The sequence below is a fragment of the Mustela nivalis genome, assembly GCF_964662115.1.
Source record: "Mustela nivalis genome assembly, chromosome: 17".
Taxonomy (NCBI): domain Eukaryota; kingdom Metazoa; phylum Chordata; class Mammalia; order Carnivora; family Mustelidae; genus Mustela; species Mustela nivalis.
In genome coordinates, this window is record NC_139036.1 from 29,185,546 (window position 1) to 29,200,154 (window position 14,609).

General features: G+C 36.3%; 1 protein-coding gene and 1 pseudogene across 6 annotated transcripts in view; both read right to left on the reverse strand.

Moving 5' to 3' along the window:
* VMP1 (vacuole membrane protein 1) overlaps window positions 1-14,609 on the reverse strand; it is a 136,253-nt gene that overhangs the window by 70,609 nt on the left and 51,035 nt on the right. For all 5 annotated transcript variants that reach the window (XM_082705938.1, XM_082705935.1, XM_082705937.1 and 2 more), the window contains one exon: window positions 6,220-6,387. In XM_082705938.1, the coding sequence (XP_082562064.1) occupies window positions 6,220-6,387 (168 nt within the window). The remainder of the gene's footprint in view (window positions 1-6,219; window positions 6,388-14,609) is intronic.
* Window positions 2,646-3,785, reverse strand: LOC309851131 (transmembrane protein 256 pseudogene; annotated as a pseudogene). Its single transcript has one exon. The product of its transcript is annotated as a transmembrane protein 256 pseudogene (transcript).

The window sequence follows — 14,609 nt, forward strand, 5'->3', positions numbered from 1 at the left end:
CAAATAAATCTGAAACGAAAAATAAGGAAATAAACATAATCAGAAATATCTGAACATTAATGGGGTAACTGATTTGAAGAAACTATTCCTAAATTTTCTTAGATGTAATAAAGTTTGCTTAAGTCCTAATATTGATGTATTTACAGATGAAATGTGATATGTTATATAGGATATGCTTCAAGATAATTGACAAATGACAAAGGATATAGATAAATCATATTAGCAAGGAATTAGTATTAGCTGAGGTTAAGTGATAATATATTAAACTAATTATATAATTCTCTACACTTAAATATTTTCCCACTACAAAAAAACAGAAGAAAAGTTAATTACAACATTTTACTCAAAACATGAACTTCTCTTAAAACCTGTTAACTTAAATGGCCAATAGTTCTGAAAGCAATCATATGATTCAAACTCATGACAAGTTTCCTTAAAGCTAAAAAGGAAGTAATAATGGATAGAAATGAAATCAAGAGCTACATACTGACTTATACTTGGTTGACCATATTTATTTTAATAGTTTAATTCTGCTCATGTTTTTCCACAATATCAAAAAACAAGAACGGTGATCACGAGTCAATAATCTGTTTTTTATGCCAATAAATTAAAGAAATATAGTCATCCAGACAGGTTCCCCCAAACACATTATATTCTAGACATGAAGTTTATTTAGTCATTTATCTCAAATTAGATACTAAAGTTCCATAATCTCATGATTCTTACAAAACAATTTTAGAATTCTTGCAAAATCAAAACAAAAATTCAAAACAGAACTGTGGAACACTAAAAACTGTCAGCCTACGTTTAATTAAAGGGAAGAAATAACTGGCTTCCTTTACTGCAAAACAAAGAGACAAGTGATTTTTAGTCAAGCAATAATTCAGAAAGCTCTTCTAAAAACTATGTGCTCCCTATCAATTGATTACCCTGAAGTCCCTGCTTCTTGAACTGGAAAAGAGTTTAACATGCACAAAATATGCAAAACCAAGAGGAGAGTATCTTCCTGGAGTGTCAATTTTTAAAAAGGTTTTATTTATTTAATTGAGATACACAGCGAGTGATCAAGAGAGCAGGAGCAGGGGAGCAGAGAAGGGGAGAAGCAGGCTCCACTTCTCCAGGGAGCCCAATGCAGGACTTGATTAAGACTGACCCTAAGGCAGATACTTAACTCACTGAGTAGACCAGGCACCCATGGAGTGTCAACTTTACTCAAAGATTTGGGGGAGGAGAAAAGTCCTGAATTTTCATGCTCTTAAAAAGTTTTTTCAAGTGGATTCACAAGCAAATCAGCAGCATTTTGCTTTTCCATGTTGGGAATCATAAGTTTAATGGTAAAACTCTGGAGAGCAGAAAATTTTACACATGCCAACTCTCAGAAATTACAATAATTTTGTATTATCTGTGTATTAATACTTTTTTAAAACAAAATCATTTTTCTATTACATATTCCAATTACAAACATAAATCAGAGGTTAAAAGCAGAAGTTAGGAGGGTAAGCTTGAAACCATTGAGAAATTCAGGGCTCTTACAGCAATGTTTAAAAAAAAAAGTACAATTCTAGCAGAATTATCAAGACTGATTTGCAAATAGAAGAGAAAATTTGTTTCCAGTTTCCCTTGGGTCAGTTTTAAAATGATTTCAGGAAGGAATGAACTTCTGACATATGCTACAACATGGACAAAACTTGCATTATGTGAAGTGAAATAAGCCAAGCATAGAAAAACAAGTTATATGATTTCATTTATATGGGATATCCAGATTAGACATATTCAAAAAGGCAGAAAGTAAAATAGAGATTATCCCCTCACTCTCTCTAAAATAAATAAATCTTAAAAAAATAGTTAAAATGGTAAAACTTACATTATGCTTGTACTACCACAATAAACACTCTCTAACCATGAACTTAACATATAAATGACCTTAAAATGTGATGCTCTTTATTTGAAAGTCAACACACAAGCTCTTCTCTTCCCTGCCCTGCAGTCCTGCTTTACTCCTTATCATTCCTAGGTCTGAAATGAAATGTTACTTCTTCATGGAAATCTTCCCTGAATCACAAATTAGGGAAAATTTTTGTGTTATACAGATTCTTCCTTCACATTTTTATATGCAATTTTTCCACAATATTTACTTATACATTTTTTTTCATGATAATTATTTCTCTCACTAGAATGAGGGTAGAGACTGTTCAGTTCTGCTCACTCTGAATCTCCAGTGCTTGGACACATAATAACTGTTACTGGAATTCATGAGTAAAAAAGTTTGTGAAGCCTTGCATTGGTGATACAGCCAAATTGTGGAAGATCAAAAGGTTCCAAATGAAAAAGAGTAACTAATGATCAACAGTAACAAACAATTCATTTTAGCGTGCTCCTAAGATCCATATGAACAAGTTGAAACTGAAGGTAACCCTGGTCTTTATGTTATATTTGAAAGTATTTTGTATTTTCATGATTTTACTGATTCAGTACATTTATAATGATAGTGAAGTCTGTAAAGACATTTTACTTTGCTAAGTACAAATTAGATAAAAATTTCAAATAAGATATGTTTTTAATCAAGCAAGACATTCTCTTGAAAAAAACATATGAACATAAATGGGACATTTGTGAAAGGGTAAAACTCTAAGAATCAAGGCCAACACATTCTAAATTAGGTTTCCCAACCTCAGTAGCATGAACTTTTTATGACTGTATCTCATTTAACCATTTTAAAATATAAAACTAAGTGGCACTACTTGCATTCACAATATTGTGCAGCCCTCATCACTATCTATTTCCAATATTTTTCATCACCCAAATGGAAACTCTGTACCTATTAAGCATTAACTTCTCATTCCTTCAGCTCTGATAACTTCGAATCTACTTCTTGTCTCTATGAATTTGAATCTTCTGACAATTCACATAAGTGGAATCATACAATATCTGTCTTTCTATGGAATGACTTATTTCATTCAATATAATGTTTTCAAGGTTCATCTATATTGTGGCACGAACTAGAGCTTCATTCCTTTTTATGGATGAATAACAGTCCACTATATGTATATACTACCAAAAAAAGTGGGGTTTTGATTTGTTTTTTTTTTTTTTTTTGCCTTTCTCTTTTAATCCTCTCCCTGCTCCAACTCTTTAAAGAGGGACCCAGAAATCAAATGAAGGATGCTCAAAGAGCCAGGCTAATCAGCCTAAGATTAGCAGGCTCCCTCTTACAAGGACTAAAGTCTGGATGCTCGGGTCTCCAGAGTCTGGTAGTAAAAGCATGTGCAGAATAAGGTGGTTCCAGAGGCTAGCAGTAACCGGTCCAGAGGGACTTTCTGCAATGAGGGCACCCATAATAGGGCCAAGCTGTGTAAGAACTGGTGTTTGCTGATCTTGTCAAAGACCTACTTCCTGTAGGCATTCGGAAATAGTACCGTGCACCCCACAGGGGACCAAGCCTAAGGCCGGCTCTGGATAAGACGCCTAAATAGTAGAAAGCAGCCCCTGGCCTGGCCATGGCAGTGGATGGTCACCTACATTTTGTTTATCCATTTATCTGCTGAGGTACACTGGGTTGTTCCCACCTTTCTGAAAATGTGAATAATGCTGCTGAACAGTGAAGTACAAGTATCTGTATTTACACCTGAGTCCCAGTGTTCAATTCTTTGTGGGTAACTATGTAGGAGTGGAATTAGAGGAGGGTCATATGGTAATTCTGTTTAAGTTTTTGAAAATCCACAAAACTCTTTTCCCCAGCAGCTGAATCACTTTACATTCTCATCAAGAATCTTTAAGAATTCCAATTTTTCCACATCCTAACACTTGTTTTCTTTTTAAAAAAATAACAGCCATCCTAGTGTGTGTAAAGGGATATTTCCTTGTGGTTTGGGTCTGCACTTCCCCAATGACTAAATGATGTTGAGAATCTGTGCACTTACTGGCCATTTGTATATCTTCTTTGGCGAAAAGTCTATTCAAGTTCTTTGCCCATTTTTTAACTGAGCTGTTTGTCTTTTGTTGTTGAGTTGTGGAAGTTCTTCAAACACTCTGGATATTAAACCTTTATCAGATAATGATTTATGAACATCTCCTCCCTTTCTGTGGGTTGTCTTTTCTCTCTATTATTAGTGTTCTTTGATGTAGAAAAGATTTTAATTTTAGTGAAGTTCAATTCATCAAGTTTTCTTCGTGTTGCCTATACTTTTGGTGTCATATTTAAGAAACCACTGCCAAATCTGACATCATGCAGATTTGTCTCTACATTTTCCTCTAAGAGTTTTATAGTTTCAGTTCATAAGTTTAGGTCTTTGATGTAATTTGAGTCAATTTTTACATATGGCATAAGGAAGGGTCCAAATTCTTTCTTTTGCATGTGAATATTGTTTTCCCAGCACCTTTTGTTGGAAGGACTATCCATATAAATGTTGAGAACAAAAGGAACCGATTTAAACCTAACTGGGTATGTGCTATACTTTATACATGACAAATAATTTCAAAGGAGGAAACATGAATAGCAATATGCAATACCTAATGCTGATTGCTATGAGGATAATAAATTTAAGGTACAGTCTATATTTTTTAGAAGCATAAAATTTGGGAAAGTAAGCCACTATACCAGCCAAATTAACTAATTTAAGAGATGCATGGAGCCAAGCCAAATGAGCATTCAGACAATATGAACTATAGGAGTTAGAAGAGGCAATTATTACTGCCAGCTGCAATGGAAGTTTTTCTTTGTTGGCATTAGTGTTAATCCAGCCATGTAAATCATTTATCAAAGAACAAAAGCAAAACTGAAAACCAAAATCTATACACATGGTCTCTTTCTAGCATGTTCCTAGTATCTTCTGTTATTTTAATAATATTTTTCATCAAAGACTAATGCGGTCAAATTTATAAAACATATACAACTAGTACAATGAATTTGTTTCCAGTATTTATAAAAGAGTAACAGGAAGTATGACAATTTTTCCTGTCTTTCATATTCAACAAATTCAATATATGGCATTTCCTTTGTAATTCTCTTAAAATATAACATACTAGGTTATAGTATATATACTGTAACAGACAAATAACTTAGACTAAAACCAAAGACAATCGTTTGAAAAAAACCCCCACACCCAAAATACTCACTAACATTTAAACATAATGTATTTGAAAACTCTGCCTCTTCTGTGGGTATGGTATTCAAGTTCATTTTAGTTAAGATTTTGAAATGATCTGTTCCATATATTTTATTTTATAAGACACTGTCAGGGGAAAAGAGTTAAAGGGAACATAACTTAATGAGTCCAAACAATAAAAAAATATTCAAATGATAACAGGAAGTCTCTAGTAAAGGAACTATTCCTCAATAATACACACTTGAGGGGTGCCTGGGTGGCTCAGTGGGTTAAAATCTCTGTCTTCAGCTCAGGTCATGATCCCAGGGTCCTGGGATCCAGTCCTGCATTGAGCTCTCTGCTCGGCAGGGAGCCCCCTTCCCTTCCTCTCTCTCTGCCTCTCTGCCTACTTGTGATCTCTCTTTCTGTCAAATAAATAAATAAAATCTTAAAAAAAAATACACACTTGAGTGAATTTGGCATAATGAAAAAAAAAGAATGCTTTGTATAGATTAAAATAATCTGCCATTGAACATATAGTCCAAAAGCTTCCCAAAATGTACTTAAGCAAACAAACAAACAAACAAAAAAATTGGTACAACTGAAAATAAGCTCACCACAGACAACAGCCATATAGTCTGATACTTTACTACAGTAAAGTAAGGTTTATTAAGAAATATCTGACCTTACTTCAGTATCATTAACAACTCAGAAAATGAAATAAGCCCTCTAAGAATAAACACAGAGTATCTGAATATAAGAGAGAGACATAATGTTTACTAGTGTGGGTCTGATACATAACCACTTGCTATGTGTTTATCAAATTTATAAACACTGGTAAAATTTTGCAAAATAGTACAGTTGGATTATCTGTACTCCTTTTCCCTCCTGTTGTCTACTTGGCATCCATTGCTTTGTGGTACCTATGGCTTCATGCCTTCCTTCTGAATGTCATTCATGAATAGGGGAAACTCTAAACGGTTTTTCTTAGAAATGGATAACCGGTGGCTACATGAATTAATTATCTACAGACTTGCTAAGTAGATACATATTTGCACTCAATTTCAATGAACTATAACAAAGTTATCAAGATAGTGAGGTTAATTTTAGACAAAGATGAAAATGAACATCTTACCCACATGCAGGCCTCAATCCTAACTTTTGAGATGATGCTCCACAAAGAAATGGTTCCTTCAATGCCCTCTTCATCTGGACAAATAATCTGATCAGGATAGGGTGGTTCAGGGAAATTAACTGAATTGCATTCATAAGCAGCTAATGTAACTGAAGCTATATGTGGACCCTATAAAACAAATATGAGAAACCGCTGGTGAGAAATATTAAGGCAAAAGGAATTATCAACACACATGTCATTTTAACAGTACCTTAATTACTACATGTAAAGAGAAAAATCTTAGCTTTTATTTATTTATTTTTATGGCAGGGGGGCAAAGGGAGAGGGAGAGAGAGAATCTTAAGCAACATGGGAATCAATCTCACGACTGTGAGATCATGACCTGAGCTGAAACCAAGAGTCAGATGTTTAACCAACTGAGACACATAGGCACCCCCCAAAATGTTAGCTTTTATATATTTATTTTTTAAAAAGATTTATTTGTCAGAGAGAGAGGGAGAAAAAAAGAGAGCATGAACGGGGGGGGGGCAGGAGGCAGACAGAGGGAGAAGCAGGTTCCCCACTGAGCAAGAAGCCTGATGTGGGACTTGATCCTAGGACCCTGGGATTATGACCTGAGCCAAAGGCAGACAATTAACCTACTGAGCCACCCAGGCATCCCAAAAATCTTAGCTTTTAAAGAACAAGAATCGATCTAACTAAATATTTCAAGTTGCAGTTGGTAATCTGAAAATATAATACTGCTCAGAACTTCTTCCTGGCTTGCTTTTTTTTAAAACTTCAGATTTACTGAGGTATAATTTATATAGAGTAAGAGTCACTGTTTTTATATCTGTAGTTCAAAGAATTTTGACAAATATATTCAACTGTATAACCACAACCAATCAAGATATAGAACATTCCCATAGCTACAAAAAATTCCCTGATGTTGGGGCACCTGGGTGGCTCAGTGGGTTAAGCCTCTGTTGGCTCAGGTCACGGTCTCAGGGTCTTAGGATAGAGCTCTGCGGCATTGGATTGCATCGGGCTGTCTGCTCAGCGGGGAGCCTGTTTCCCACTCTCCCTCTGCCTGCCTCTCTGCCTACTTGTGATCTCTCTCTCTCTGTCAAATAAATAAAAAAATCTTAAAAAAAAAAAATTCCCTGGTGTCCTTTTGTAATCAATCTCCTCCCCCAACACCAGGCCCTAGAAACCATGATTTCTGGCTTTATTCTGATTTTATCTATATTCTCATTTGCAAGAATGTTATAGCCTGCGATAAAAACTTCCTGTGCCCTCTTCTTTTAGGCATAATTTGAGAATACTGCCTTTTGTCCTCACTTAAAAATAGCTGGTGAAGCAACTACCTCACTTATCTTCCCCAAAGATAATACAGCCTAAAACAAAATGAAAGTGTTGTATCAGTGAATTTTTCCTTTCTTTTTTTTTTTTTAAGATTTTATTTATTTATCTGAAAGAGAGTGTGTGTAAGAGAGAGAGAGAGAGAGATCATGGGCAGTGGGGAGAGGTAGCGGGAGAAGCAAACTCCCTTCTGAACAGAGAGCCCAATGTCGGACTCAATCCCAAGACACTGAGACCTGACCTGAGCTGAAGACAGACACTTACTGACTGAGCCAGGTGCCCTGAGTTTTTCTTTTAAAGCAAGTTTTTCCATGGAAGCTTTTGTGTTGCTGCGTACCTTTACTTTAAAACATTACAAAACTTAATAATAATCACACCAGTTAAAATGGATTAATATTAGATGTGTGATAAGGGCTTAAACACAATCATTCTCAAGTGCACATGTATGCCAAGGTGAGGGGTGTGCATAAGAACCAAGTAGGGGGTTTACTAAAAATATAAATTTCCAGGGCTCCTGGGAGGCTCAGTTGGTTAAGTGTCTGCCTTCGGCTCAGGTCATGATCCTGGGTGCTGGGACTGAGCTCCACATTAGGCTCTCCGTTTAGCAAGGAGTCAGTTTCTCTCTCCACCCTTCTTCCGTTCATATTCTCTCTCTCAAATAAATAAATAAAATCTTAAAATATATATATATATATAAATTCCTGGGTCCCCTAAGCATAGATTTATTCAGTAGGTGGGGATGGGGACTTGTATGTTTTAAACAAGCTCCTTTAGAATTTCAAATAGGCGAGGTTCTAATAGGCTAGGTTTAGGAACCATTGGGAGAACAGTAAATTAAGGGTCAGAAATTAAACCATCTTGGACAAAGTCACTTAACCTCTCCAGACCTCAGTCTACTCTTCAGCAAGGCAAAAGAATTAGACTCACAGTTCTATCCAGCTCCAAAATTAAAAAACTCCAAATTTAATCAAATATGTCAATAAAATCTAAGAATAATTTCCAAAGTTCTCATGAGGTGTCAGAGCTAAACCCTGGACATCCTGAACAGGTTGCTTTAACACACAGGGTAAAACACTCTGCAGACATAGTGGCCATACCATAACTTCTGGAGCCAGATGTTCTGGTTCAGGTTCTGGCCTCTGCCACTTACTTTCTGAGTCTTGCTTTCCTAATCTATAAAATGGAAATCATCAAATATCTTCAGAATCTACATTCTGGGGATATTGTAAGGTTTAAGTCAATAACTCATATAAAGTACTTAGCTTAGACTAAGCCCTCAAAATGTACTAGCCATTAGTTATTATGAAGAAAAATACTATATTTGTAGAATAAAATTTTGTAGGATAATAAATAAAATATTAAAATTTTAAGTTATATAATGTTATAAATAATATAATCTGAACTTATGTTATATATATAAAAAGTACACAAAATTTTATTTTCTTTTGCTCTCTCTGTATACACACACATACAGTAAGAGGTCTCTGTATATAAAAGAGGCTTTTTAAATCATAAGGTAAAAGAATTTGTGGTTCAGAGGCACCTGGGTGGCTCAGTCCGTTAAGCATCTGCTTTTGGCTCAGGTCATGATCCCAGGGTCCTGGGATTGAGCCCCAAGTTGGGCTCCCTGCTCAGCAGGGAGTATGCTTGTCCCCCTTCCTCTGCCCCTCTCCCCACCTGTGCTCTATCTCTGTCGCTATCACTGTCCCTCTAAAATATATAAATAAAATCTTGGGGTGCCTGGGTGGCTCATTCATTAAGCATCTGCCTTCGGCTCAGTCATGAGCCCAGGGTCCTGGGATCGAGCCCCACATTGGGCTCTCTGCTCCATGGGAGGCTTGCTTCTCCCTCCCCGCCACCCCCCGCTTGTATTCCCTCTCTTGCTGTCTCTCTCCTTCTGTCAAATAAATAAATAAAATCTTTAAAAAAAAAACCATAAAATGTGATTTAAAACAAAACTTTCTGTTGCATTTTTTTTTTTTAAGATTTTATTTATTTATTCGAGAGAGAGGCAGTGAGAGAGAGCATGAGTGACGAGAAGGTCGGAGGGAGAAGCGGACTCCCCATGGAGCTGGGAGCCCGATGCGGGACTTGATCCAGACTCCGGGATCATGATCCGAGCCGAAAGCAGTCGTCCAACCAACTGAGCCACCCAGGCACCCCTCTGTTGTATGTTAATAGGAAAAATATATTCATAAATCTGAGCTATGTTTCTCCCTATATGCAACCGGCACTGTGTGTACACATAAAATCCAAAAAACGAAGTTCTACACTTAGCACTGAGTTAATCAATTATTAGTTTTTTGGGTGCCTCGGTGGCTCAGTAGGTTAAGTGTCTGCCTTAGGCTCAGGTCATAATCCCGGGCTCCTGGGATTGAGTCCCACATTGCGGGTCTCTGTTCAGTGGGAGTCTGCTTTTCCTTCTACTGCTGCTGCTCATGAGGCTATCTCTCACTCACAAATAAATAAATAAATAAAATCTTTAAAAAAAAATTATTGCTTTTTTTTCTGGACCAACAAATTCCATGTGAATTTTTAGTCTATTTCTCTTTTCCTTGAATTTTAATTCACAGAAATCCATAAATAGCAATATTTACATTAAAAAATAATTCTGTAACTGCTTTTGATCAGTCATTTTTTTCTTAGTCACATTTTCCTTAAAAGTTATGATTAACCATGAAATTCACAACTTCTTTGAATACTATATGCATATGAGATTTCACATTTGGGGGAAATTATTACTTTGTGATTTTTTCTTTTTTTAAATTTATTTGACAGACAGAGATCTCAAGTCGGTGAGAGGCAGGCAGAGAGAGAGGAGGGAGCAGGATCCCCGCAAAGCAGAGAGCCCGATGCGGGGCTCGATCCCAGGACCCTGGGATCATGACCTGAGCTGAAGGCAGCGGCTTAATCCACTGAGCCACCCAGATGCCCCTACTTTGTGGTTCTTAAAAAAAAAAAAAAAAAAAAAACAAGTTGAAAGTTTGTGGAATTCAGAATAATTGAATTAGGTGAAAAATTTCTTACTGCACACATAGCTAAGTATCAGATGCAATTTAAAAAAAACACTGTAGTGTCCACCTGTAATATTTGAAAACACGAAAGAAAAATGTGATACCAGTGAATAAAACAGAAGAAATTCAAGGGTTTGTCCACAATAGCCCTACATAATTGTCCCCTGTAAGATGTAGGAACAGTTTGCACCTCAACTCTAGAAATAAACACTCCGTGAACAAAATTAAACAGTCCTGGATGCTAAACTAAGATTTCTGCAAAACAAAGGAAAGAAAAAACTACATTCCTATTCTAGAAATATGGAAAAAATATGTACTTCAACAGATCAAACACATTATCCAAGATAAAAGACGTATTCATAGTTTCAATTTTAAATAATTCTAAAAAGGGAAAATTTCAGCAACCTGATGAGAATTTTTTCCCTAAAGAAAGGACAGTTCACTCACACAACTAAACCGATATATACTTTCCATAACCACATTAATAAGTCATGATTACTCAGCCTTAGAGCAGATGTGGTGGTTCCCAGAAAAACAGACACAAATAACTCAGCTTCTTATCCTTTGTTCATTCTCAAGAGCCTGTTTAGCCTGTACCTTGACCATTTCGTTTAAACTATGCTAACTATAAGAAACCTCACGAGTTCTTTTTAATTTTATAGGCTGATGGTTCCTAAATGTAACTAAGTTGACTGAAATAAATATGTTTACAGAAAAAAATACAAACACCAAAACTAAAAAATGGTTAATTAAAATAATTTTTAAAGGTTACACATATTCAATCTACCTCTTAAGTTTATTTTCAAAACAAGTCCCACTGCAATGTATCAAATATTAAAGAATCACATTTTAACTATACTAAATGAAAAAAACAAGGGATAAAGACAAACAGCTACTGTATAAGCAGAAAAGGCTATCTGGACAGAAGGCTATCTGGACAGAACCACCATGAAATACATAAAAAAGCCTCACAATGTACTAAGCAGGAGGTTACGCTGTCCTGTGAGTATGCAGATATTGATATATATGGGTTAGAGGTCCTGGCCTTTAGTTAGGGAGTTTCTGAATCAGATCATGAAGTAAGTGGTACAGACTTTTACATCTCTAGTAATCTAGAAAACTGCACAAAGCATATGGAGCAATTCTTTTCAGGCATTGTATCACAGGCAGTACATGATTTCTGACTGCTAAAAGAAGGGATACAAATGAGGAAACCCTATGATGACTCTGGCTTTTCATTTGTAGACACATTTCATGTCTATAGCAAAATCCAAAGAGAAAGAACCCAAGCAAAGCAAGGTGGTCTTGGGGCACCTGGCTGGCTCAGTCTGAAGAGCATGAACTCTTGCTCTCGGGATTGTGAGTCTGAGCCCCACAATGGGTATAGAGATTACTAAAGATAATAAATAAACAAAGCATGGTGGTCTTGCTGAGTTCAGAAGCAAACCTGAGTTTAGGGAGGCTGAATAGCTTAACTCTGTGGGACAGATACTAATGAAGAGGGAGCGATGCAGAGAAAGAACTCTAGAAACACGCACAAGGTACCCTTTAGATTTTAACATACAAAGCTACTTTGCAGGTAAGCGTGGGATTCCATTAGGCTAAGCAAAATACAAGCAATGGGAAAACAACTAACAGGGAGTTGTAAGCTAAACAATTCCTAGAGTTCACACAGAACTAGAAAATACTTGTACTTTAACCAGCTAAAGTGGAGAGACAGCATTCAGGGAAGACCTTGGGGAAAGAGCTTAGAGTAACAGTTACTCCAGATAGCCATAACATGTTTTTTAAAAACCCTTAAACAGGGGCGCCTGGGTGGCTCAGTGGATTAAAGCCCCTGTCTTCGGCTCAGGTCATGATCCCAGGGTCCTGGGATGGAGCCCCTCTGTTCAGCAGGGAGCCTGTTTCCCCCCTCACCCCCTACCTCTGTCTGCCTCACTGCCTACCTATGATCTCTGTCTGTCAAATAAATAAATAAAATCTTTAAAAATAAATAAAAACACTTAAACAGCTCAAGCCGATCCATAGGTAACTTAACTGCTCACCAAAACAAAAAAATTGATGCCCTGTAGAGGAAGACAACAAAATCCATATAATCAGCAATATAATACATGTTCAGCATCTATTAAGAAACAACTAGATCTGTGAAGCATGTAAATATGACCCATAACTGGAAGAAACATTAGTCAACAGAAACAGAAATGTCAGAGATAATGGAATTAGCAGACAAGAACCTAAAAACAGTCAATATAAATATGTTCAAGGATTTAAAGCAGCAATTGGCAAACTTCAAATACGGACCAAATCTGACCCACAATAGTTTTATAAAGTTCAAAGAATAGCCATGTGCATTCATTTACAAATGTGTCCGGCTAATACTGTGCTACAAAAGCAAAACTGAATAGCTCTGAAAGACACTATAGTTCACGAAGTCTAAAATATTGAAAATATGGCCTTTTACAGAAAAAGTTTGTTGATACCTGATTTAAAGGAAAACATAAACACATGAGGAAAGAAATGAAATTATAAAAAATGGAACTTCTAGGGGTGCCTGGGTGGGTCAGTCGGTTAGGCATTTATTTGTCTTCAGCTCAGGTCATGATCCCAGAATCCTGGGATCAAGCTCCATGTTGGGCTCCCTGCTCCGTAGAGAACCTGCTTCTCCCTCTCTCTCTGCTGCTCCCCCTACTTGTGCTATCTGTCAAATAAATAAATAAAATCTTAAAAAAAAAGAGAGAGAGAGAGACTTCTAGGGCTGAAAATAAAACACTTGTATAGAAAAATTCATTGGCTAGATTACCAATAGATTAGAGGACTGCAGAAGAAACTATTAGAGAACCTGAAGATAGGAGAATAGAAAAGTATCTAAACTAAACGATATAGAGAATAAAGGCCATGAAAGAAATAAACCTCAGTAACCCATGGAATAATAATAACCAGTCTACTATACATGTAACTGGAATTCTAGAAAGAGAGAAGAAAGTGTGTGTTAGTGCGGAGGAGTGTGTGCAGAAAAATAACAATTGGGGCGCCTGGGTGGCTCAGTGGGTTAAAGCCTCTGCCTTCGGCTCAGGTCATGATCCCAGGATCCTGGGATCGAACCCCGCATCAGGCTCTCTGCTCAGCAGGGAGCCTGCTTTCTCCTCTCTCTCTCTCTGCCTGTCTCTCTGCCTACATGTGATTTCTGCCTGTCAAATAAATAAATAAAATCTTAAAAAAAAAAACTATTAAAAAAAAAGAAAAATAACAATCCACCAACTCACAGATCTAAGAAACTCCACAAACCTCAGTCAAAACAAATACAAATTAAAACTTAAATCACTGAAAATCATTATAATATAATCAAGTTGTTATAACTCAGTAATGCTGAGAAAATCTTAAAAGTAATCTGAGGGATGAAGATAAATTATCTACAGGGAAATACAGATAAGACTTCTAGTCAGAATAATACAAACCTAAAACAATGGAATTATTTCTCTGAAGTGCTGAAAAGGGAAAAAAAATCTAGAATCCCAGGAAAATATATTTAAAAAATGAAAGTAACATTAAAAACATTTTCAGACAAAAGCCAAAAAAATCTGTTCTACAAGATGAAAATTTTAATGTACACAAAGGAGTTAAAGAGTTCTGGAAATAATATAAGACTTTTCTTCCTCATTAAAAATCTCTTCAAAAATATCTAGCTGTCTAGGGGAGCCTGGGTGGCTCAGTGGGTTAAAGCCTCTGCCTTCGGCTCGGGTCATGGGATCAAGCCCCGCATGGGGCTCTCTGCTCAGTGGGGAACCTGCTTCCTCCTCTCTCTCTCTGCCTACTTGTGATCTCTGTCTGTCAACTAAATAAATAAATAATCTTAAAAAAAAAAAAAACTAGCTGTCTAAAGTAAAAACCACAGCATATGTAAAAGTAAAATATATGATAACACCACCATATAGTATGGGAAGAAGAAGAGAGAATATACTATTGCAAAGCAGATATATATACTAAAAAAAAAAAAAAAAAAAAAAAAAAAGCTCAGTCCAAAAAAAAAAAAGATAG